The sequence below is a fragment of the Saccopteryx leptura genome, chromosome 1 (genome assembly GCF_036850995.1).
Source record: "Saccopteryx leptura isolate mSacLep1 chromosome 1, mSacLep1_pri_phased_curated, whole genome shotgun sequence".
Classification (NCBI taxonomy): domain Eukaryota; kingdom Metazoa; phylum Chordata; class Mammalia; order Chiroptera; family Emballonuridae; genus Saccopteryx; species Saccopteryx leptura.
The window spans coordinates 387,199,200-387,222,852 of NC_089503.1; the positions used below are offsets into that span (position 1 = coordinate 387,199,200).

The following is a 23,653-nucleotide window of genomic DNA, read 5'->3' on the forward strand; positions in this document are numbered from 1 at the left end:
TTTGCTAATGACTTTGCTCTGCCCTGTACATAAAGCAGTTTGGGGGAGGGGACTTGCTCTTGCAAGCCACTGACTGTGCCAAGAGACCTCCTGATCCCATCCTTTTTCTCTCCGAGTTTATTTCTTCATCCCGCACCGTTCTCAGTCAGGACCTGGACGATGACTAGCCGCGCTGGTCCACGGCACCCGTATCTCCACGTTCTCAGTGCATTGCTTGCTGCAGCCCCGACAGGCACCCTGGCAGCTCTCTGCCCAAAGGCCCCTCCCCGCCAGCCCTCCCTGTGGTGGGAGGAGGGGGGAGGGCTGCTCTCCCCAGGCTTCCTCACATCTGGACTGGGGCTGAGTTTCATTCTCCACCACTTGCCCTGCTACAGACTCCTCACTCTCCCTTGTGCTCCTGCTCAGAGCCGCTGCCACTTGGGCCCAGGCCGTTTTTCTGAGCATCTCAGCTCTGCCTCGCCCTGGGGGTCTGCCGAGCCATCCTGGATGGAATGGCCGTCCTGAGAGGCGATCTCGCGCCAAACAAAAGCCAGGTTTTCCCCGATGGCCTCACGCAATCGGGTTCATCTGCCTCTGTCTCCCCACACGTACCAGGCTCGGCTACACTGTCCTTTCGTCTGCTTCACAGATACTCTGAGCAGCCAAACATGCTGTCACCAAAGGACCTTTGCACTTCCTGTGCCCTCTGCCTAAGATGCTCCTCTCCCCTCTATCCACACGGCGTATTCCCTCACCTCCTTGAAATCTTTGCTCAGATACCACTTTCTCAGTGAAGCCTTCCTCACTATTCTGCTTAAAACTGTAGTCCAGGGGGAACGGCATGGGGGGGGGACAGAAAGGGTCAATACATCATAGTACAGATGACGTATTATAGAATTGTACAACTGAAGCTTACGTAATGTTTTTAATCAGTATTACACCAACAAACAATTAAAAACAAAACAGCAGACACCCCAGCACGTCCTGTCCCCCTTCCCTATTTTTTCTCCACGGGCACCACTGCCATTAAAACACGTGTTTATTTTATTGTCTCTCTCCCCCCTTGGACTGTCCTTCAGAATGAGAGTTTACATTTGTTTGGCTCACTGGGCTCAGAAGCACACCCGGCATACAGTAAGTATTCAATAAATATTTGTTAAGTGAACACACGAACGCAGAAATGAACGCTCCCCGCCAGGCAGGGAGCCCCGACCATTGGGAGTCCAGACACGCGGCCGCTTTCTCTGCAAGGGCGGAGGCAGCTGCAGTAACGGGAAGTCAGGAAGTCAAAGTGTCCTCCAGCATCCCCGCCACCTGCAGGGGTCAGGGACAGGGCAGGGAGAGGCGGAAACTCCCAGCCACAGAAGGGGGACTAGGCCGAGGGCAGCGGAGAAGGACAGTGTCTGCATCCATGCTGGGGCAGAGCAGACGGAGTTCGGGACAGACAGGCCGTGTGGGCACAAGGGTCACAGGGACTGGGCACAGTGCTCTCGCCTCCTGGGGTGGTGACAGCTAAACAGAGCAGAGAGGGAGGGGCAGGACTCACTAGGGAGGGCATTTATCAGGCTACTCACGCTCTGTGTTGAGCCCAGGGACCAACACCTGCAACACCTGTCTCACACACGCACACACACACACACACACGCACACACACACACACACACGCACACGCACACGCACACACGCGCGCACACACGCACACGCACACGCACACACACAATGCCGGCCTCACCCCCGGCTCTTGTGTCCAGAGATGCTGTCTCTCAACACCGCTTTCGGTTCCTCTAAGAATCTACTTAACTTCTCAAATGCCTGAGCTCTGTAGATCGCACTGAGAATGCCCAGGGGGAAGATGAGGGGTCACACCGTACATCCCAGGGCAAACTGGTCGGAACGCCTTTGTGGGAGATTCCGTGTCCAAGCTTCACTGGAGCTGGGACGAGTTTCTCTCCCTCTCCGGAACCTGTACCTGTACGTGTCTCTCCCCCCCCCCCCACACACACACACAGCCTGCAGCTTCATGGCCCTCTCCCACAGCACAGAAAACCCAGTCGGCCCTCCTCGGCCCGTCCCAACCTGCGAGCCCGGGCGCAAGGCGGGACCTGAGAGCCGCCCGCACCTCGGGGCCTGACAAGGACCACTTGCTCCTGAGAGGGAAGGCCCTGGGTCCGGCTGCCCTTCCCCCGCACCTCCAGGGGCTCATCCAGGGACTTCCTGCGTGCACACACCAGGCTCCCCTCAGGAAGGACCTGAGAGAATGTTCTTTTCCCACCGCCATTCTGCTCAGCTCCCCCTTCTTTCCGGGGTGCCAGTGTCAGCAGAAGTTGATGGGGAAGTGAGTCCTGGACACGGAGGAGGGGGACAGAGGGGCAGGAGGAAGTTTGGGAGGGAGGCCTCCTGGGAGACTGTGCCGAGAGCAGCAGACAGAGGGACAGCTGGCTGGTCTGCCTCCATCGGCGTCCGCTGAGCCATGAGCCAAGCCCGGGATTTACAGGGTAGGAGAGGTGGGACAGGCAGAAGCCTCCGCCAACCGGGAGCAAGGAGCAGGCGGACGTGGGCCAGGAGCCAGGAGGGCAGTCCGCGGGCCTCGGAAGGCAGAACTAGGATGCCTCGGGGCTGGTGTGGGGGTGAAGAGAGGAAGGGGGTGGTGAGGGTCCCCTGGACCTTTGTGCCCCTCAGGAGGAAAGGCCTTCGGGCTGCTGAAGGCCCAGCAGGAAGAGAGACTGGATGGAATCAACCAGGTAAAAGGAACCACGAGGAGGCGGGCCTGGGAGGGGAGGGACCCTGGACCCAGAGGGCCTAGCCTGGCGCTCGCTTTCCCGCCCACAGCAATTCCTGGAGGACCCTAAATACAGCAGCGACGAGGGTCTGCACTCCAAACTGGACGCCTTCAAGAGTGAGGGGGACACTGCAGGGCTCGGTGGGAGTGACGGGGTAGGACTTCCCCGCGAACAGAGGCAGTGCAGTCTGCTCTCGCGAGGAGGAAGAGGAAGGCTGCCTCTCATGGCCCCTGGACAGGCCCCTTCCCTGGTCAGCCCCTCTCAGCAGCTCCTCCAGTTCAGGACACCTGGACAGGGCCCCTCAGCTCCCACCCCTCCTTCCCCCCCACCTCCCCCCACCTCACATGTGGTGGCCGCCTCTTCCTCGGTCTCTGCCCGTCCCTTCCACCCAGAGCTTACCCTCTGCTTCCTCCCCTCACCCAGAGAAATACATGGAGTTTGACCTGAATGGGAACGGAGACATCGGTGAGAAAAGGGTGATTTGGGGGGGAAGGGTGCCGACCTAGGAAGAGAGGAGAGGGGTCACTCCTCCAGCGGTCCATTCCCAATGGTTTGCAAAAGGGCCGGCCACGAGGATAAGAAGGAAGGAACGGAATGTAAAGGGGGAGGGGAGGATGAGAGAGACTCTCCCCACCTGCTCACCCCCATGCTCTGTCTCCAGATATCATGTCCCTGAAGCGAATGCTGGAGAAACTTGGGGTGCCCAAGACCCACCTGGAGCTAAAGAAATTAATCACTGAGGTTTCCAGTGGCTCTGGGGAGACTTTCAACTACTCGGACTTTCTCAGGATGATGTTGGGCAAGAGATCTGCCATCCTGAAAATGTGAGGGCGTGGCGGGGGGGGGGCCTCCGGGTCCCCTCCACTCCCGTCCTCTCCTCCCACCTCCTAGGACCGCCCCTGAGCTCCTGTCCCCACCCACAGTTCTGGCCCCCGGGCCCAGCACTCCTGCCCCTCCCTTCCTCCTCTTCTGCCTCCTCCCACCCCGGACCCTATCTTCTTCTGGACTCTCACAGTGGGCTGAGATGTCTTCTTCTTTTTTTCTTTTTCTATTATTCTGGAGTGAGAAGCAGGGAGACAGAGAGACAGACTCCCTCATGTACCCGGCCCGGATCCACCCGGCATGCCCACCAGGGGGTGATGCTCTGCCCATCTGGGCCGTTGCTCTGTTGCAACCAGAGCCATTCTAGCGCCTGAGGCAGAGGCCACAGAGCCATCCTCAGTGCCCGGGCCAACTTTGCTCTAATGGAGCCTTGGCTGAGGGAGGGGAAGAGAGAGACAGAGAGGAAGGAGAGGGGGAAGGGTAGAGAAGCAGATGGGCGTTTCTCCTGTGTGCCCTGGCCGGGAATCGAACCCAGGACTTCCACATGCCAGGCTGACACTCTACCGCTGAGCCAACTGGCCAGGGCTGAGAATTATTCTCTTGAGAGGACTGTTGCCTGATTCCCGTGTCTCTTCCCATCTCAACCAGGATCCTGATGTACGAGGAAAAAGCAAAGGAACAGGAGAAGCCAGTAGGTCCTCCAGCCAAGAAAGCTATCTCTGAGTTGCCCTGATTTGTTGTGGGATTGAAGTGGCTTCTAATGACCCCAACATGCAAACAAACAAACAAACAAAAAAAACAAAATACAAACCCAGACAAAATTGTGAGCCAGAATCAAATTAAAATAAATTTTCCTCCTCCTCCAGATCAAGTCAGCTGTGCCTCTGTTTGGGGGGATTTTTTCCCTGGGTTTGGAATGAATGAAGTCCCTTTGAGGGAAGGGCAGCAAGGGTTTGCTGAGAGCAATGCATCTACTATAGCTTTGTATGCCAAGTGGGATTACAGATGTTTAAGATAGCCTTGACCTCTGCCAGTTAGGTGTGAATGAAAGGAAGGAAGAGAAGGAGGGAGGGAGGGAGGGAGGGACGGAGGAAGGAAGGAAGGAAGGAAGGAAGGAAGGAAGGAAGGAAGAAAATAAATCACCCAGGCCCACGGTAAAGAGCAAGGATTATCTTGACTCAACATTCTCCATCACTGTAAGCCATGTGATTGTAACAAAACCACTCAGCCTGAGTCTTTCACATGAAAAGAAGGATAATATGGCTCTGGCCAGTTGGCTCAGTGGTAGAGCGTCGGCCTGGCATGCAGGAGTCCCTGGTTCGATTCCCGGCCAGGGCACACAGGAGAAGCGCCCATCTGCTTCTCCACCCCTCCCCCTCTCCTTCCTCTCTGTCTCTCTCTTCCCCTCCCGCAGCCCAGGCTCCACTGGAGCAAAGTTTGCCTGGGCGCTGGGGATGGCTCTGTGACCTCTGCCTCAGGCGCTAGAATGGCTCTGATTGCGGCAGAGCAGCCCCCCAGATGGGCAGAGCATCACCCCCTGGTGGGCATGCCGGGGTGGATCCCGGTGGGGTGCATGCGGGAGTCTGTCTGACTGCCTCCCCGTTTCCAGCTTCGGAAAAATACCAAAAAAAAAAAAAGACTCACTATTTGAAGAAACTACTGAAAAAAAAAAAAAAAAAGAAGGATAATATGGTCTACCCTGCAGTGCCTGATATATCACAGGCCCTCAATAATGTTCAAAATTGAATGGGTGGATGGATGGATGGATGGAAGGATGAATGGATGGATGGATGAACAAAAAAACTGGTGTAATTGAATGCAGAGTAAAGGATTCACACAACTGTAAAGCCTGACTGGAATTTTACTGGAATTCTTATAAAGGGGGTACTTATTAATAGTAATTAATAACTTAATTAAATGAGTCTTTGAGGTCCTTTTGGGGACAAACTACAAAACTAAATCTATCTCATAAAGGGAAAAGGGGCTTGGATTAGGAGGATACTGAGGGCAGATGCTAGGGATACCGGGTCGCTGGATGGCAGAAAGGGTTCAGTAGCCAACCCCAGAGAAGGCAGAAGCCAAAGAGCCTAGCGAGACTACTCCCGGGCCTCTCCTCCTAGGGGTGCAGAGGCGGAAGCTAGCAGCCCCGGGCACTGGCCACGACTTCAGACTCCCTGACTCCCTGGAAAGAGAGGACCCCATTTGCCCAGCTTGTTTTGTGTACTAAGGACACACTGGGCCATTGAGGTCACCCACGTTGGCCCTTCCCCATGGTGAAGCCAGGCTGGCATCCTCAGGGCTGCTGCAGTAACCATATGGCACTTCAGATCAGAACAAGATCACTGAGTTGAATAAGATTTCTGAATACAACAAAACTAATAGCTAACTTCTGTTGAGTACCTACTATATGCTGGATACAATCCTAAATGCTCTCTGTGTATTACTTCATGTAATCTTCACAACAACACTGGTGACATCAAGAAGGAAAGAAAAGATCTGGGATCTTAAATAATTTGTTCATTCAGGATAAGTAAATTGGGTTAGATTAATACAATAGATCATTATTATACAACGAGAGTGAACAAACTATAACTACAGGCAACAATGTGGATGAAATTCACTCATGTGTTCAGCAGAAGACAACAGGCACAAAAGAGCTCTTACTGTACCATTTCATTTGTATAAAGTACAAAAACAGGTAAAAGTAATACAGTGTGTCCATAAAGTCATGGTGCACTTTTGACCAGTCACAGGAAAGCAACAAAAGACGATAGAAATGTGAAATCTGCACCAAATAAAAGGAAAAGCCTCCCAGTTTCTGTAGGATGATGTGGCAGCATGTGCGCATGCGCAGATGATGACGTAACACTGCGTATACAGCACAGCAGCCCACGGCCATGCCAGGCGAGATGTGGACGGTACAGAGGAATGTTCAGTGTGTTCTGTGGCTCACTAAATTCGAATCTGTGACCAAAGTGCAACATGAATATTGGCGCGTTTATAATGAAGCACCACCACATAGGAATAACATCCCATAACTCGGTGGGATAAGCAGTTGAAGGAAACCGGCAGTTTGGTGGAGAAACCCTGTTCTGGTAGGCCATCAGTCAGTGACGAGTCTGTAGAGGCTATACGGGATAGCTACCTAAGGAGCCCTAAAATATCTGTGCGTGAGCCCACATCGAACTGCACTGAATAGGTATGAAACTGGGAGGGTTTTCCTTTTATTTGGTGCAGATTTCACATTTCTATCGTCTTTTGTGCTTTCCTGTGACCGGTCAAAAGTGCACCATGACTTTATGGACACACTGTATATGCTGTCAGAAGCCAGGATTGCAGTTAGCCTTCAGGGAAGGCTCCGAAGAGGCCAACTGGGCAGAGGGGAAAAGGGCATAAGGGCCCCGAAGGGAGACATGCCTGGTGTGGGTAAAGAGAGTAATAAAACCAGAGGCATGAAAGGGGCCAGCTCATCTAGAATCTTACCATTCACTGTAAAAACTTTGGCTTTTATTCTGAGAGAAACAGAGATACTGCAGAGGTCCCCAAACTTTTTACACAGGGGGCCAGTTCACTGTCCCTCAGACCGTTGGAGGGCCGCCACATACAGTGCTCCTCTCACTGACCACCAATGAAAGAGGTGCCCCTTCTGGGAGTGCGGCGGGGGGCCGGATAAATAGCTTCAGGGGGCCACATGCGGCCCGCGTCGTAGTTTGGGGACGCCTGCTATAGAGCTTTGAGCAAAGGAGTCCTTTGAGGCCTCCTTTGGAAAAACAAGGCTGCGATACAGAGAACACTGTAGGCACAGGTGTGGTCTCAGGAAGACCCTTTAGGAGGCCCTTGCTGGAACCCAGGTGAGAGGAGGATGGCTCAGGTCAAGGTGAAATAAGTTGGGAAGTGAAGAGGTTGGATACCGGAGATTTCCTCAAGACAGGAGTTCCTGTCTAACTGACAGGGGGCAGTGAGAGAAGAAGGAATTGATGAGGATTCCAAGGCTTTTCACTTTACTGGAATTCTTAAATTGCCATCAGCTGAGATGGTGAAACCCGTGAATAGAGCAGGTTTTGAGGAGCGCTGAGGAAGGCACACATTTGGGAGTCATCAGCACATAAATGCTATTTCAAACCTTGAAACCGATGTCTTTGACACACCCCGTTTGGGTACAGGGTACAGGTGAACGCCTGCCTGGAGGGGGTTTGAAGAAGAATGAGAAGATCTGCAAACCAATGTCATCCCAATACAGTCAATTAAAATAAGTATATAAATAATAAAAATAAAGAATGAGAGAAGAGAAATTGAAGAGTGTATATGAATGGCCCTTCCAAGAAATTTTGCTGTTGTAGCTGGCCAGGGCGAGGGGACAAAAGAAGCATTCCAAAAGTTTCAGAACTAAAGTCATCTCAACTATATTAATGAACCTCGGGATGGTATTCTTATCTGATTCCTGATAAGTTTTCTACTCTCATTTTTCATAATGGACAGTCTGTCCCTTAACTCAGCCTAGGCACAGGTCCCCAAATCCACTGGGTCTAAGACAGGCACCCTCTTCTCAAACCTGGCTAAATCCCCAACTAATTCTTCCTATCTCCTAATAAGAGTCACGTTTTTCTAGGAGCATTTCTGAACCTCCCTCCCGAGGCACGGTCTGATTTTATGCCCCTACTTCTCTAATATTCTGCGCATATTTCCGGCGCCTTCACACATAATTGTTGGATGATTTGCTGAACGGGCAATAGGTTTGATTGGAGCAAAGTAATAAACAGTAAAAGGAGACAAAGGGAAAAGTACTGCATTTTGTAGAATGAAACCCATTGTAAAGAGATGCAAATTGCTAACAATATCAGGCATACAAATATCTCCTTGAAAATGACAGCTAATAAAATTAAATGCCCATCTAGTCGCTTGGTTGCCAATTTTTGAAGACTAGGTCATTCCTAGCCTATCTTTGATCAAAAGACTTGCATATATTATGCAAATAATTGAACGGCCTAAAGGTGGCCCACGCGGCGCGATGTCGGCGACCCATTCCCCTGGGCCCTTCGATTGGACCGCCTATCCACCTTATTTGCATGACGTGATTTAATAATGGAGGGCCCGCCCCTCTGGTTTTCACCTCTCGCGATGGGACGCGCGAGTTGAGGATATTCCCGGGTTACGTATGCTCCGCCCCCCCCTCCCCTGCCCAGCAACTAATCTCTTCCGCCCTGTCCTCTCGCCTCGTCTTCCCCGCTGAAAGCGCCACGGACCCTGCATCGTTCCCTTCCACTCTCAGCGTCCGTACGTCTCTCCGCTCCCCTCTCCCCACGAACGCACGACGTATGCTCCGCCTTTTCCTCCCCCGTGCAAATTCTGCGCCCCAACTGCTCGGCCGACCGGCGCCACATTCGCGCCTCACCTACACGTCTCAACGGCCCGACGCAGGGGGGGGGGGGGTGAAGCCTCTCCAGCCAATCGGCGTGCTAGCGCCTGTAAGCCCCTCCTTTATATGCAAATAACCTACCACTGCACCTCACGCCGTGCTTTTTTTTTTTTTTAATAAGAACAACCCTGAAGTAAAGAAGGATAGGGTCCTCCACCCGGTAGAGGACGCCCCGCCCTTTATGCAAACTAGGGGGCGTGTCTAGGCGCGGAGGGAGGCGGGAGGTGGAGGGGGGGGTGTTCCCGGGGGCGGCGGTTGCCCGGATGGGCCGTTAGTCGGAGCCCTGCCGCGGAGGGAGCGAGGGAGACGGGAGGAGCCGAACCCGGCGCCATCCGCCGCCATCCGCCCCCGCCCCACCGCCATCCCACCCCGGGGAGCCTCTGGGCCCGGTCCCGGACCCCCGCGCACCCGGCCAGGTGAGTCTGGGCGAGCCGAGTGCTTACACCCTTTTCCAGCGCGGGAGCGGTGGTGGCAGCGGCGGCGCCGGCGGCAGCGGCGGCGGCGGCGGCGGCGGGCCGGGGGGAGGGGGAGGAGGACGAGCTGCCATTAGCCGCCGCCATTTTGTCCTACAGTCGGGGCCTGCCTTGCCCCACCCCCTCCGATACCACCTCTTTGGGACCAGCATCTCCAGCCCCTCGCTCCGAGTCCCTCTCCTGCCCCTACCCAGCCGCCTTCGTGACATCGTGGGGCGACCCCCTCCTGGGCCGGTCACCCCCCAGCCTGCGCCGTGCGTGCTCCCGACACCCCAGCCCTCCCCGGGGGCCCCTGCCGCCGCCGCCGCGCCCGGCCGGCCGACCCCTTGGAGAGGCTTGCACGCCCGTCACCAGCGCGGGGGCCCCCTGCTTGACGCCCTCTCGTTCGGGAGCCCCGCTTCCCTCCCGCATGTTGGCTTCCTACGTTCCTCCATCTCCCATCTTCTTCCTATTCCTTATTTCTCCACTCCCGCAGCGCCCCGTTTCTCCGGGGTCCCTCGACACGGTCCCCTTAACTTGGCTCCTGTCTCCTTTTCCTGCCGTTCCTGCGTCTGGGTTTTATTTCCCACCTGCTTTTCCCCTCTGTTCTGTCTGTTCGTCTTAGTCTCTTGGCGACCCTTCTGTCCCCCCCCTATTTATTTTCAGAGTGGGGCCTCTAACGCGCCTGCAAAGCAGCCCCCCATCCTCTCGTCCAACCTGGCTTCCAGCTGTGGTTTCCATCCTGATCCTGTCTGGATTTCCCCCCACCCCACCCCCATCTGTTTCCTTTACGCCCCACCGTCCCCTCGTGTAAATAAATGCCTGGTCACTCCCGAAGGCTCGGACCACGCCGAGCGTGGCCTGCCTGCGGAGCAGGGGGCACGAGGAAAAGAAATGACCGCTTGTTGGACTTTCTCACCGAGGGCCGGAAAATGGAGTGGTCTCTGGCCGTGGCCTCATGGTCACGGGGTGCTTTTGAAGCGGCTCCGTGCTGCTTTGTCTCTCTCCCCTCTGCAGAGGGTCAGCTAGAACCTGCCAGCACTGCACCTGCCGGCAAGATTTCTTTTTTTTCTCCCAAGAACTGGTGTGGGGGGCAAGTGTAGGAAAAGATGGGATATTCTGAATACTTTGTTTTGTACCTTGGGGAGTGTGTCGAGCCCCGGTTCCACGAGGAATTCTCCAGCATCAGCTGCCAGTCTGGCTGAGCAAGCTCGTAAAACCCTTGGGGGGGGGGCAGGCCTTCTTGCGGACCTCCCCCAGGTGGGACAGAGGTGCTGGGAATGGAGCCTGGGGTGCAGTTAGGGAGCAGGTGTCCACTAAGTTGGAGAGCTAAAGCGCTGCTCCTCGCCTGTGTCTGGTTTTCTCTGGGGCTTGGACTTGCCCTGTTGATTGTGTCTCTGAAGTGACTTTGGCGAAGAGATGGATGACTGCTTGTGGGGATAAGGAAGAGGCTGCTACTCATGTATAGAGCAGCACAGAGGACACTAGAACTGTATTTGGATTTCCTTGTCAGGAGGTGTCTGGGTGAGAGGGCACGTGGTATTGGGGCTCCTTGGGAGCTGAGTAGATCATGGCTGCTTTAAAGGGACTGGGGAGTTTGAATCAGCTGGAGGAAAAGACACCAGAGAGCCACGGATCAGGGCTCCTGACGAGGATGAAAGGGATCGTCTGAGTTTCTACTGGACTCTGTAGAGGGAGCGGAAGCTGAAACATGGGTGTTGGGCCCACAGGCTCCGGCACGTTTTGGGGGAGGTGCCTGTAGGACCCAACGTACTCAATGAGCTTCCAGCGCAATGTCCGATCGCTCGGGGCCGACTGCCAAGGGGAAGGATGGAAAGAAGTATTCCTCACTCAACCTGTTTGATACGTACAAGGGCAAGTCCTTAGAGGTCCAGAAACCCACAGGTGAGGGTCCTGCAGAGACGCTGTGGCCCTGGGAGGCTGGGCACGAACGGGGCGCGAGGTTTACAGCTCTTGGAAGGGAAGTGGCTAGAGTAGTTTATCTAAAAACTACTGGAACACCGGAGACTGCCCAACTTCCTTTTGGGCTCTGTGGGGGACATAGGGCTTTCGGTGGACGCTACCTATCCTCCTACAAAGGCATGTCTATCGTTCCCTGTCTTTGGACATGTAAGAATTGGAGGCAAAGAAATGTGGACTTGAGAGGTCTGGGGCCAGCTTGCTCCGCGCAGGCTCAAGATCAACCATCCCACATAGAATGCTTGGGTAGAACACCTCTCAGCCTTCCCGGTAGGATTTCAAAGACTGCTAAGGGCAGAGCAAGGGGTGGTTTCTGAGAGAGGTCGGATGCGGTCAGGTCTCCCTGAGAGGGGTCTTTAACCTCCTCCCACCTCTTCCCCAGTCGCCCCTCGCCATGGCCTGCAGAGTCTTGGGAAAGTCGCCATTGCCCGCCGCATGCCGCCCCCCGCCAACCTTCCAAGCCTGAAAGCTGAGAACAAAGGCAATGACCCCAACGTCTCACTAGTGCCGAAAGACGGAACAGGATGGGCAAGCAAGCAGGAGCAGTCCGACCCCAAGAGGTACAGAGAAGCGTGGGGAGCCTGGAGCAAAGAGTGTTCTTACATCGACCTTGAGGACCCGCTGGGCCTGGTCCATCCCTGCCTGTAGCGAGTTGGGGGAGCCCTCTCCTGCCTGTCCAGGACTGGTGTCAGGTGCTCTGAAATGATGCCTTTAGCTTTCTATGACACGGAAACGGCATAGAACAGCAGCTGACAGCCTGCACTGTCGTACTGATCTGTCCTAGTGTTTGTAACTGGTGGCAGATAGGCCTGGGCTCAGTTTTTGTCCTCCGATTGGAAAACTGGGGAGGCATCTCAGGGTCTGGGTAACCCCCCATCTTTCCGCCCTCTCAGTTCCGATGCCTCAACCGCTCAGCCGCCGGAGTCGCAGCCGCCGCCGGCTTCACAGATGCCTGCCCCGAGCCAGTCGAAACGCCCCCCAGCAGTCCCCGAGGTACCTGAGGACCGGAAGCTGGGGGGGGGCGAGAATGGCTTGTGCCTCCCACCTTCCTCACGCAGATTGTCTCTGCCTCCCCAGAACGCTCCTTCGGTTCCAAGCGGGGTAAAGTCCTGGGCACAGACCAGCGCCACCCATGGAGCACATGGCGATGGTGAGTGCGGGGCGTCTGCGGCTCACTCTGGGCCCCGAAGCCACGGGAGCCTGCAGTGGGCCTCCAGGGCCGGGTCCTTGGTGCTCTGGCTGGGTTCTGGGGCCTGTGCTCCCTTTCATAGGGCACACGAGCAGGTCTGTCTCGGTCTCTGAGGCTGCGGAGGGTGTCCCAGAACCACCTTGTGTTCTTGGGAAACGGGCACCTCGTGCATGGGGCGTGGTGTGAATGCTGGGAACCTGATGGTCCGGCACCTGTCAGAACCTTCCCTTCGTGCAGCATTCTCAGTAAACACGCTTCTGTCTCCTGCTCTGCCCCCGACCCGACAGGTGGAAGGGCATCAAACCTACTGTCACGATTCTCTCGAGAGGAATTTCCGACCCTGCAGGCGGCTGGCGACCAGGACAAGGCTGCCAAGGAAAGGGAGTCTGCCGAGCCGTCGTCTGGGCCCGGACCAAGCCTCCGCCCCCAGAGTGAGTGGCCTCCCCGGGAGGAGGGGGATGGTGGGGCAGGGGCGGCCTTTTTTTATTTTTACTTTTTTGATTGATTTTAGAGTGAAGAAGGAAGAGAAAGAAACATCCATTTTTGTTTTGCTCATTAGTGCATTTTCTTGTTGAGAGAGGGGAAGGGTGGGTTACCCCATGGCTGGGATGTTACTTTATTCCCTCTCAGAGCTGAGTGCTTCCCCACGGGTTTTTCAGTTCAGTTCACTCTGCGTTTTCCGAAATACAGATTCTGCCACCTGGAGGGACGGAGGTGGGCGTGGTCCTGATGAGCTGGAGGGCCCAGACTCCAAACTTCATCACAGCCATGACCCCCGGGGGGCACCGCAGCCTTCTGGCCCACCCCAGTTCCCTCCCTACCGAGGAATGATGCCGCCCTTTGTGAGTGTGAGCTCTTGTTTCTGAGTGGCTGCCCTGGGAGCTAGCGAGTTCGAGTCAGGGCTCGGTCTCCGAGAGGCAGCTGGGGAACGGGCTCAGGGAACAGAGAGGGCAGGGAGGACGACAGGTCGGGGGCTGGCTGGCTCTTTGACTACTGTTGGGCCGTTTTGCAGATGTATCCCCCATATCTCCCGTTCCCTCCGCCCTATGGACCCCAGGGGCCTTACCGGTACCCCACTCCTGATGGGCCCAGGTGAGTCACCCCGGCTCAGGGCTTGTGGTTGGGGCTGGGGAGGCTGTCGGGGAACGGGTGGTTTTCTAGCCAGGAGGCGCAGTCTGCTGTGTGGCGGTCCACCACTCCCTCTGATCCTCGCCCCGTTTGCCTTTTCCTGCACAGCCGTTTCCCCCGTGTGGTAGGCCCGCGGGGCTCGGGGCCGCCCATGCGCCTGGTGGAGCCTGTGGGTCGGCCTTCCATTCTTAAAGAGGACAATCTCAAAGAGTTTGACCAGTTGGACCAGGAGAATGACGATGGTTGGGCAGGTAAGGGACCATTAAGGACCAAGCATTTGGGTCTTAAAAGTCAAAACCTGGTGTGGAGAACGCGGAGGGCTGTGCGGGAGAAAGACTCGGGTGGGCATTGCTGAGGCTGAGGCGGCTCCATGGATGCAGACCCAGAGGGCGCGGCAGCACGGGCGGTTCCCATCAAGTCCCCGCGCAGTTCCCACCGCCTCCTGTGTTCCCAGAGAGGCCAGAGGTTTGAGCACAGGGCCGATGGTCCACAGCCCCCCACGTTCTCCCTCAGGGGCCCACGAGGAGGTCGACTACACCGAGAAACTCAAGTTCAGTGACGAGGAGGATGGGCGAGACTCTGACGAGGAGGGAGCCGAGGGCCAGTGAGTCGGGCGTTGGGGGTGGGGGGCTCGGCTTCTGGGGTGTGCCCTCGCAGGAGCCGAGCTGCAGCTGACCTCAGTCCCGCCCTGGGTCTGCTTGCAGCAAGGAGTCCCCGGCGGTCGCTGGTGAGGAACGGCCACCTGAAGCAGACACCAAAAAGGGCGGCCACCCGGTCAGCGAGCCACCCCCTCCCAAGACTGCCTGGGTGGAGTCTGCTAGGCCTGCAGAGACAGGGGCGGGGCCTCCTGCCCCCAAGCCGCCTCCGCCCCCGCCTCACAGGGGCCCCGCTGGGAACTGGGGCCCCCCTGGGGACTACCCGGTGAGTGTCCACGGGTGGGGTTGCTGTGCGGGTGTAGGAGCAGTCGTGGAGAAAGCTGGTGGGGTGAAAGTGGGCCGCAGGAAGTATGAAGTCGGGGCATCCCTGACAGTGTCAGCATGTCCTTGATGCGAGGGAGGGTGGCTGAGCCTGGGGTGCTGAGAGTGAGAACGGGGTCTTGGGCCTCGCTCTCGGGCTCGCAGAAGGAGAGGGAAACGGACTAGGTGACGTCTGTCCTGACCCAGAGTCCAGCGGCTGGAGGCCCGGTCCCCAGCCGCAGCTGAGACAGGTGGTAGGTCTGAAGAAGAGGGAGAAACTGGGGCCTGACGCCGCTGGCCCGCGGGTCTGCCCGTTGACAGGAGCGTGGGGGGCCTCCCTGCAAGCCCGTGGCCCCTGAGGACGAGGACGAGGCCTGGCGGCAGCGGCGCAAACAGTCCTCTTCGGAGATCTCCCTGGCTGTGGAGCGGGCCCGGCGGCGGCGGGAGGAGGAGGAGCGCCGCATGCAGGAGGAGCGCCGCGCGGCCTGTGCCGAGAAGCTCAAGCGGCTGGATGAGAAGTTCGGGGCGCCCGACAAGAGGCTCAAAGCGGAGCCTGCCGCCCCGCCCGCGGCCCCTCCGTCCCCTCCTGCCCCCACGCCGCCGCCAACTGTCCCCCGAGAGCTCCCCACGCCTCCAGCTCCTTCGCCTGCGGCAGCCCCAGTCCAGGAAAAGGAGCCGGAGGAGCTGGCCCCTGCGGCCCCCGCTGCCGCCCACTGCGCCCCCGCCCCCGCCCCGGGTGCGGCCCCGGCCCCGCCCACCGCCCTGGGGAGTGGCAACAGCAGCTTCGAAGCCAGCCCAGGTATGAAGGTGGGGATCGGTGCTCCTGGGTGGCCTCCCCTGAGCATGGGTCCCTGCTGCATGTCGAAGGACTGGAGCAAGTGAGAGGAAGGCAACTGTTTGGGTTGGTTGGGCTGTCGGCGTGAGGGTTGAGGTTTCTACCTGCGTTTCTCAATGCGTAGTTACTTCAACTGTTGTCCGTAGCCTCTTGCAGAGCAGGAGCAGGGCTGGGGGGGGGGGGGGTCTGCTGTGTTTCTTTGGTTTCATAGGAAGTGAATTCCACCACCATTGTCCGTTGAGAGGCCATGGAGAGTTCCCTGTTTGGGGGAGACTTGGCTGTAGAGGGGGCGGGTCGCGGGCCTCTGCTGGGCTAGATCACTCTGATTGGTGCCTTTTCCTCGGTGCAGCGGAACCCCAGCTTCCTGCAAAAGAGGGTCCCGAGCCACCAGAAGAGGTCCCTTCTCCTGCCACGCCCCCGGCCCCAAAGGTGGAGCCCAAGGGTGATGGGGTTGGTCCCATGCGGCAGCCCCCCAGCCAGGGCTTGGGTTACCCCAAGTACCAGAAGTCGCTGCCTCCGCGGTTCCAGCGGCAGCAGCAGGTGAGGTCAGGTCACCCGTCCCCTCCAGGGACTGCACTCTCCCTCGGGCCCCTCCCCCACTGCAAGCCCCTGGACGGTGTGGGGGGGTGGGGGGCACACATCTGTGTGCCCCTCCCTTTGTCTGGGGGCGTGACCTGATTCCCCACACTCTCTCCCAGGAGCAGCTCCTGAAGCAGCAACAACAGCAGTGGCAGCAGCACCAGCAGGGCTCTACCCCTCCCGCCCCGGTGCCCCCTTCGCCCCCGCAGCCGGTGACCATGGGGGCACTTCCAGCTCCGCAGGCGCCAGCCCCCAAGGCCCTGTACCCTGGTGCTCTGGGCAGGCCCCCACCCATGCCCCCCATGAACTTTGACCCCCGCTGGATGATGATCCCACCTTACGTGGACCCCCGCCTGCTCCAGGGCCGGCCGCCCCTGGACTTCTACCCTCCTGGCGTGCACCCCTCTGGTAAGGGGTCTCCCGTCCTGGGCAGGGTGCCGCCCCCAGCTGTGGTGTGCGCACTCGGCGCTGCTGAGGGGGCTCCGCATTAGAAGGATGAGCTTGAGGAGGAAGTGGAGCAGGCTGAGTGGTTGACTTGTGGAGAAGCGGAGTGGCTGTGTTTCGGGAGGGCAGGCCGGGCCCAGGCTCTGGAAATAAGGGGGCGAGACACTGGCCCACCTGACTTTGGGGACTAACCTGGGGCGGTGCTGGCCAGGCCAGGACCTGTGACCTGAGGCGGCTGTGCTCTCTGCAGGCCTGGTTCCCCGGGAGCGCTCAGACAGTGGAGGCTCGAGCTCAGAACCCTTCGAGCGCCACGCGGCCCCCCTCTTACGGGACCGGGGCACCCCCCCAGTGGACCCAAAGCTGGCCTGGGTAGGAGATGTCTTCACCACCGCGTCTGCTGACCCTCGCCCGCTCCCCTCGCCGCTGCGACAGGCTGCTGATGAGGACGACAAGGGGACGAGGTGCGTGCACCCTGCGGGGGCCTGGTCCCAGGAAGTGGTCCTCTGCTCTCCAGCTTCTGGTTTCCTCGTTCTGAGGTGCTCATTCCCATCCTTTCCTCTGTCCTTCAGGAGCGAGACTCCTCCGGTGCCTCCCCCGCCACCGTATCTGGCCAGTTACCCCGGTTTTCCTGAGAATGGAGCCCCTGGGCCCCCACTCCCTCGCTTCCCTCTGGAGGAGCCGACAGCGCCTGGGTCCCGTCCACTGCCCTGGCCCCCAGGCACTGATGAGGTAGCCAAGATTCAAGCTTCACCGCCCAAGAAGGAGGCCCCCAAGGAGGAAACCCCACAGCTCCCAGGGCCAGAAGCCGGCCGCAAGCCCACGCGTGGAGTTGGAGGACAAGGACCCCCGGCATTGCGCAGAGAGAGCCGCACTGAGACCCGCTGGGGCCCTCGCCCTGGCAGCAGTCGCCGTGGGGTCCCCCCTGAGGAGCTGGGGCCCCCTCCCCGCCGGGCTGGGCCCATAAAGAAGCCCCCACCACCTACGAAGGTCGAAGAGCTGCCTCCCAAGCCCCTCGAGCAGGCGGGCGAACCCCTCAAGGTCCCAAAGCCGGACCCGCTCAAGCTGGCGAAGGCGAAGATGGGCCCCAAGGAGGCCCCAGCCAGCGGGACTCTCTCTCCAGCCCCGAGGCTCAGGAGGGATTATTCCTATGAAAGAGTGGGTCCCACCTCCTGCCGGGGTCGGGGCCGAGGCGAGTATTTCGCCAGAGGGAGAGGTTTTCGGGGAACCTATGGGGGCCGAGGGCGCGGAGCCCGAAGCCGGGAGTTCCGCAGTTACCGCGAGTTCCGGGGAGATGATGGGCGCGGTGGGGCCGGGGCCCCAAGCCACCCCCCTGCACCCCGAGGTCGCACTGCCAGCGAGACACGAAGCGAGGGTTCCGAGTACGAAGAGATCCCTAAGCGGCGCCGGCAGCGGGGCTCAGAGACGGGCAGCGAGACCCACGAGAGCGACCTGGCTCCATCGGACAAGGAGGCCCCCCCACCCAAGGAAGGGGTCCTTGGCCAGGTCCCGCTCGCTCCCCCGCCATCAGGAGCTCCCCCATCGCCAGCCCCGGCCCGCTTCTCCACAGCCCGCGGCGGGCGAGTCTTCACTCCCAGAGGGGTGCCTTCCCGCCGGGGGCGCGGCGGAGGGCGGCCCCCTCCGCCCATTGGCCCAGGCTGGAACCCAGCCAAGTCCCTGGTGCCCAAGAAGTCCCCGGGGAGCCCTCTGCCGAATAAGGAGCCTTTGAGGGAGAAGCTGGTCCCAGGGCCTCTGTCCCCCGTGGCCCGTGGAGGCGGCTGTGTGGGCCCCGGCCTGAGCGTGGGCGTGGAAGACGGCGAGCGGCCCCGGCGGCGGCGGCACGGGCGGGCTCAGCAACAGGACAAGCCGCCGCGCTTCCGGAGACTGAAGCAGGAGCGGGAGAGCGCCGCCCGGGGCCCCGAGGGCAAGCTCTGCGCCCCAGCCCTGCCGACCTCGGCGCCTGGGCCAGAGGAGGCCCTCACGGCCGGGGCGCCCCCACCACCGCGCCGCGTGGCTGCCAAGTCTCCTGACCTGTCCAACCAGAACTCTGACCAGGCCAATGAAGAGTGGGAGACTGCGTCTGAGAGCAGCGACTTCGCCAGCGAGCGCCGGGGGGACAGGGAGGCCCCGCCACCAGTGCTGCTGACTCCCAAAGTGGCGGGAGCCCCTGGGGGCGGAGGCGGTGGGTCCGGACCAGGCATCTCAGCCGTGTCTCGTGGAGACCTGAGCCAGAGAGCCAAGGACCTGGGCAAGCGGAGCTTCTCCAGTCAGCGGCCGGGCATGGAAAGGCAGAACCGGCGCCCAGGCCCCGGTGGCAAGACTGGCGGCGGAGGAGGTGGGGGTCCGGGAGGCAGGACCGGCCCAGGGCGAGGGGACAAGAGGAGCTGGCCCTCTCCCAAGAACCGGAGGTGGGTCGGCAGGCGGAGTTTGTTCTAGAGCTAAAGAAATGGGGGGGGGGGGGGCTGAGGGAATGGTATGGTTAGGGGTCGGGTGCTGCCGTTGGAACCCCTGCGGGCTTTAGGAAGGCCCTGGGACGTCCCTGTCTGCCCGAAGGCGCTGGGCAGCAGGTGCAGGGCCCTACCTGGTCCCTGCTCTCTTCCACTCTGTAGATCTGTGCACATAGGTTGCCTCAGGCAGGCCTGAGAACACCTGGATCTGCACGGGGAAGAGCAGAGGGGGGGAAGAGGAGCAGTTTGGGGAAAATGAGCTAAGGATCTGTTCTCTCTAGCCGGCCCCCTGAGGAGCGGCCCCCTGGGCTCCCCCTGCCAGCCCCGCCCCCCAGCAGCTCCGCTGTCTTCCGCCTGGACCGAGTGATCCACAGCAACCCTGCTGGCATCCAACAGGCTCTGGCCCAGCTCAGCAGCCGCCAGGGGGGCACGACCGCGCCAGGGGGGCGCCCAAGGCCCAAGCCCGGGCCTCCTCAGACCCCACAGGGTCTCTCCCCTCGGCCTCCTGCCCACTACGACCCCCAGAGGGCCAGCAGCAGCAGCAGTGGCATCGATTCTGGTATACCAGAGGGACGAGGGGACGCTGTCCGGGGCCCCAGGGGTCAGGTGTTGGACAGGGAGGAGTCTGGTGGGGGGCGCGGAGCAGACACTTGGGTCTGGAGCAGGGCAGCGCTGATGCTGGCGGTTTCCCATTTCCCCCAGGTCTCCACCTTGAGGAGCCGGCGCCGATGGCCAGGGCGGTGGGCGGGACTCCCCAGGATTCTACTGGGGCTAATTCCTTCCCCCCCAAACGGCGGGAGCGGCCTCCCAGAAAACCAGAGCTGCTGCAGGTGAGGGTGGGGCTCTAGCTTGTGTGTGTCGCTGCTCTTGCTCCAGAAACTTCTCACTTATGTCCCTTGCTCTTCCTTGTCCACGTGGCCACTGCTGCCCCAGTCCGGTGGTCGGCGTCTGTTGCCGCACACCTCACACCTTTCTCGTCCTCACGCCCCCTCCTTGCCGGTGCACTCACGTCCTGCCTCTGGCCTGTCTTCCTGCAGGAATCTGTGCCACCTTCTCATGGCTCTGGGTTCCTGGGCCCCAAACGCGAGGGTGCCGGCCCTCGGGGAGAGTCCAGAGACGCAGGGACGGAGGCCCTGACTCCTCACATCTGGAACCGTTTGCACTCTGGTGAGTACAGCTGAGACAAGGACAGGTGGGGAGCTTAAGGGGCTGAGCTCTCCTCTTCATGTCCTGCCCTGTCCTGCCGTGCTCTCCCAGCCACTAGTCGGAAGAGTTACCGGCCTGGCCCCCTGGAGCCCTGGATGGAGCCCCTGAGTCCTTTTGAGGACGTGGCCGGCACCGAGGTGAGTGGGGACGGGGGCAGGTGTCGAGCGGAGGTTCTGCTGCACACTAGCTGTGCTCGCTCAGTGTTCTGGGCCGGGCCGGGCCTGGGGTGGTTCCCTCACGTAGCTGTCTCCTTTCTTCGGGTTGTTTGTGTACGCCAGTCAGTATCGGGGTGCTTCCTGCCCTACTTAACTCGCTCCTTCTCCGCTCCTCTCAGATGAGTCAGTCTGACAGTGGGGTGGACCTGAGTGGGGATTCTCAGGTATCGTCAGGTCCCTGCAGCCAGCGAAGCTCCCCTGATGGAGGACTCAAGGGGGCAGCAGAGGGGCCCCCCAAGCGGCCTGGAGGCCCCTCACCCCTGAATGCTGTTCCTGGTGAGGGTCCACCTGGCTCTGAACCCTCTGAACCTCCTAGGAGACGGCCACCTGCCCCCCCTGATGGGGATGGAAAGGTAAAAGGCCAAGACCGGGTAAGAGAAGTTTCTGGGGCCCTGATTTGTAGCCTTTGCCTTTGTCTCCTGGGGACTGCCTTACTTGGGCTTCTGTTTCCTTACTCCAACCCATCTATGCCGTGTTCCCACCCCAGGAGCTGCCGCGGGAGCAGCCTCTGCCCCCTGGTCCCATTGGCACAGAGCGACTGCAGCGCGCGGACCGTGGCCCGGAGACTGGCTGCCCCCAGCCACCCCATCGCCCTGGTCCCCCAGTCCAGTTTGGCACCAGTGACAAGGTCTGCTGGGGCTAGACCAGGGTGCCTCGGGGTGGGGGGAAAGGAAGGACGGGGCGGGCAGCAGGGACCCATCTGAATCCTGGGGCCATCTTCCCCTTCCTGGTGACCACAGGACTCAGACTTGTGCCTGGTGGTGGGAGACAGTTTGAAAGCAGAGAAGGAGCTACCAGCATCGGTCACCGAGGTAAGGGGAGCAGTTTGGTGGAAGGTCTCAGATTTCTGGAGAAGATGGCTGTGAGGGACGGGGCAGCCTCCTGACAATGCCCCTCCCCCCAGGCCCTCCCCATGGCCCGGGACTGGGAGCTGCTCCCTCGTGCTCCCGCCCCCGCCGAGCCGCAGCCACCATCCAAGAGCCTGGCTTCTGGGCACTGTGACCCCGAGCCCAGCTCCACGGGCCAGTGCTTGTGCCCTGACATCTTCTACGGCAGCCCTGGGCCTCCCGGGTCTCAGGTGGGCCTCACTTCTGTCCCGTGACCCCTTTCTGCCCGCTGTGCCTTGCAGAAAGCCTTTCCGGTTTGTAGTTGTAACCTAGTTGTAACCCTCTTCTCGTCCTTGCGGGTTTCTCCTCTTTCTGCTGGGGGGTGGGGGGGGCTCCCCTGACTAGGGAAACAGCGACTGCAGCTCTGCCCTCCTCCAGGTTTCAGGGGGAGCCATAGACTCACAGTTGCATCCCAGCAGTGGTGGCTTCCGCCCTGGGACGCCCTCGCTGCACCCTTACAGGTAGGCTGCATGCCTGTGGATGCCAGGAGGGAGAAGGGGAGCCGTGTTTCAGGGGGGAGGGTCGGAAGGACATTTCTAGGGTGCCTGGGGCAGGTGGGCTGCACAGGCTGTGCTCAGACCACACGGGCGGCTGGCTGGCTGCCTGCTGGGACACCACGGCTCCTCTCCACTTCTCCCCAGGTCCCCGCCCTTGTACCTCCCCTCGGGCCCAGCGCCCCCCTCGGCTCTGCTCTCCGGGGTCACTGTCAAGGGCCAGTTCCTGGACTTCTCGGCACTGCAGGCAGCGGAGCTGGGGAAGGTGCCGGCCGGAGTCCTCTACCCTCCGCCTTCCTTCCTGTACTCTGCGGCCTTCTGCCCCAGCCCTCTGCCCGAGCCGCCCTTGCTGCAGGTGAGGGGGCAGGTGCCGGGCGTGGGGGCCCGGGCTGCGGGAGAGCGCTGCTGGGGCGTTGACACACTCCTCCCGTTCCCCAACAGGTGCGCCAGGACCTGCCGTCCCCCTCTGAGTTCTACTCTGCTCCTCTGCAGCCTGGTGGTCAGAGTGGCTTCCTCCCCTCGGGGGCCCCTGCCCAGCAGGTACTGTGCAGCCCTCTGCTCCGCCTTCAGTCTCTTTCTCTGGCCTTCAGGTGTCTGAGTCTGTCCCCCAGTTGCTGATGCTCCTCCCCGCCCCAGCACTCGCCTGTGTCTCCATTGCAGATGCTCCTGCCTGTGGTGGACCCGCAGCTGCCGGTGCTGAGCTTCGGCTCCCTGCCGCCCGCGCCACCTCCGGGCCCGCCCCTCTCTCTGCTGCCTGTGGGCCCCGCGCTCCAGCCCCCCAGCCTGGCCGTGCGGCCTCCCCCTGCCCCTCGGGTGCTGCCCTCGCCGGCCAGGCCCTTCCCCCCTAGCCTGGGGCGAGCAGAGGTGAGGGACAGAGGGCTTGGCTCCTGGGAGGTGGGGCAGTGGCTCAGGGTGAGGGGCTGAGAAGTCGAGGGGCTCATGACTTCTTTCCTCAGCTGCACCCGGTAGAACTAAAGCCGTTCCAGGATTATCGAAAACTGAGCAGCAACCTTGGGGGACCCGGGACATCACGCACTTCCCCAGCTGGAAGGCAAGAGAAGGGCTGGAGGGGGAGCGCTGCCCCCACCCCGCACTGCACCCCCCCGCCCCCAGCTGCCCCGGCCCCAGGCCTTTCTTGCTTTGGGGGTCAGGGCCCCGAGTCTTCAGCTCAGCACGAACACTCCTCATCCTCTAGGTCTTTCTCTGGCCTCAGTTCTCGTCTCAAAGCCCCACCCTCCACCTACAGTGGAGTTTTCCGCGCCCAGCACATCGACCTTTACCAGCAGGTGAGGGAAGGACCTCGTGTCCCCAAGTCTGAGTTGGAGGGTTCCCACCGCGCTCTGCCCTTCCCCTCTCGATCCCCCATTGTGCAGGGAGCCCCACTGACTCTTCCGTGTGCCCCCCTCCCTAGGCCGCCCCGCCCGACGCCCTGCGCTGGATGCCGAAGCCGTGGGAGCGGGCAGGGCCGCCCTCCCGAGACGGGGCTTCCCGGCGGGCAGAGGAGCCTGGGCCCCGAGGGGACAAGGAGCCTCGGGTGCCCCCACCACGCTGAGGGCCGTCCCCTCGCCCCCTGGCCTTGTATATAGACTATAAATATATAAGGGATAAAGGGGTGGGTGGGGAGGGGTTGTGGGGCTGGGGCCTCGCTTCCCCTCCCCCCTCCCCTGGTCCCCTATCCCTGGGGCTGTTTGTTTAAAAAAGAATAATAAAAGAATTTAAAAAAATATTTCCAGAATGGTTTGGGGGGAAGGTTGGGGGGTTGCAGTCTCCTGTGTCATACAGAGCTGCGGAGTAATCTGTAGAGCGGGTTCAGTCAGGGAACTATTTTGTTACTTAAGCCTAGTGAT

At 60.1% G+C, this 23,653-nt stretch overlaps 2 protein-coding genes and 1 non-coding gene across 3 annotated transcripts; all 3 read left to right on the forward strand.

Moving 5' to 3' along the window:
- Window positions 1-2,317: 2,317 nt before the first annotated feature.
- Window positions 2,318-4,446, forward strand: AIF1 (allograft inflammatory factor 1). The gene is made up of 6 exons (XM_066361456.1): window positions 2,318-2,474; window positions 2,659-2,720; window positions 2,809-2,875; window positions 3,183-3,224; window positions 3,421-3,583; window positions 4,230-4,446. The coding sequence occupies exons 1-6, from the start codon at window positions 2,450-2,452 to the stop codon at window positions 4,312-4,314; spliced, it is 444 nt and encodes a 147-aa protein (XP_066217553.1). The 5' UTR covers window positions 2,318-2,449; the 3' UTR covers window positions 4,315-4,446.
- A 4,790-nt stretch (window positions 4,447-9,236) lies between these two features.
- Window positions 9,237-23,445, forward strand: PRRC2A (proline rich coiled-coil 2A). Its single transcript, XM_066359709.1, has 31 exons — window positions 9,237-9,413; window positions 11,180-11,354; window positions 11,812-11,989; window positions 12,323-12,422; window positions 12,507-12,579; window positions 12,906-13,049; window positions 13,309-13,460; window positions 13,631-13,710; window positions 13,855-13,997; window positions 14,260-14,350; window positions 14,451-14,667; window positions 15,024-15,501; window positions 15,887-16,077; window positions 16,236-16,524; window positions 16,811-17,021; window positions 17,130-18,965; window positions 19,286-19,563; window positions 19,707-19,834; window positions 20,042-20,171; window positions 20,262-20,347; window positions 20,545-20,778; window positions 20,913-21,053; window positions 21,166-21,237; window positions 21,330-21,503; window positions 21,691-21,773; window positions 21,954-22,161; window positions 22,248-22,346; window positions 22,467-22,670; window positions 22,763-22,857; window positions 23,002-23,092; window positions 23,218-23,445. Exons 2-31 carry the CDS (start codon window positions 11,243-11,245, stop codon window positions 23,356-23,358), a joined length of 6,459 nt encoding a protein of 2,152 aa, XP_066215806.1. The 5' UTR covers window positions 9,237-9,413; window positions 11,180-11,242; the 3' UTR covers window positions 23,359-23,445.
- Window positions 11,537-11,666, forward strand: LOC136389879 (small nucleolar RNA SNORA38). The gene has a single exon (XR_010748439.1). It is a non-coding gene; the product is annotated as a small nucleolar RNA SNORA38 (small nucleolar RNA).
- Window positions 23,446-23,653: the final 208 nt, after the last annotated feature.

Bases quoted from the DNA above. Each gene is read 5' to 3' on its own strand.
- AIF1 (XM_066361456.1), top strand. From the start codon at position 2,450: ATGAGCCAAGCCCGGGATTTACAGG. The intron at 2,876-3,182 runs GTGAGGGGGACA...CCCCTCACCCAG, and splicing joins CAAACTGGACGCCTTCAAGA to AGAAATACATGGAGTTTGAC. The intron at 3,584-4,229 runs GTGAGGGCGTGG...CATCTCAACCAG, and splicing joins AGATCTGCCATCCTGAAAAT to GATCCTGATGTACGAGGAAA.
- PRRC2A (XM_066359709.1), top strand. From the start codon at position 11,243: ATGTCCGATCGCTCGGGGCCGACTGCCAAGGGGAAGGATGGAAAGAAG. The intron at 11,990-12,322 runs GTACAGAGAAGC...CCGCCCTCTCAG, and splicing joins GAGCAGTCCGACCCCAAGAG to TTCCGATGCCTCAACCGCTC. The intron at 22,347-22,466 runs GTACTGTGCAGC...TCTCCATTGCAG, and splicing joins CGGGGGCCCCTGCCCAGCAG to ATGCTCCTGCCTGTGGTGGA.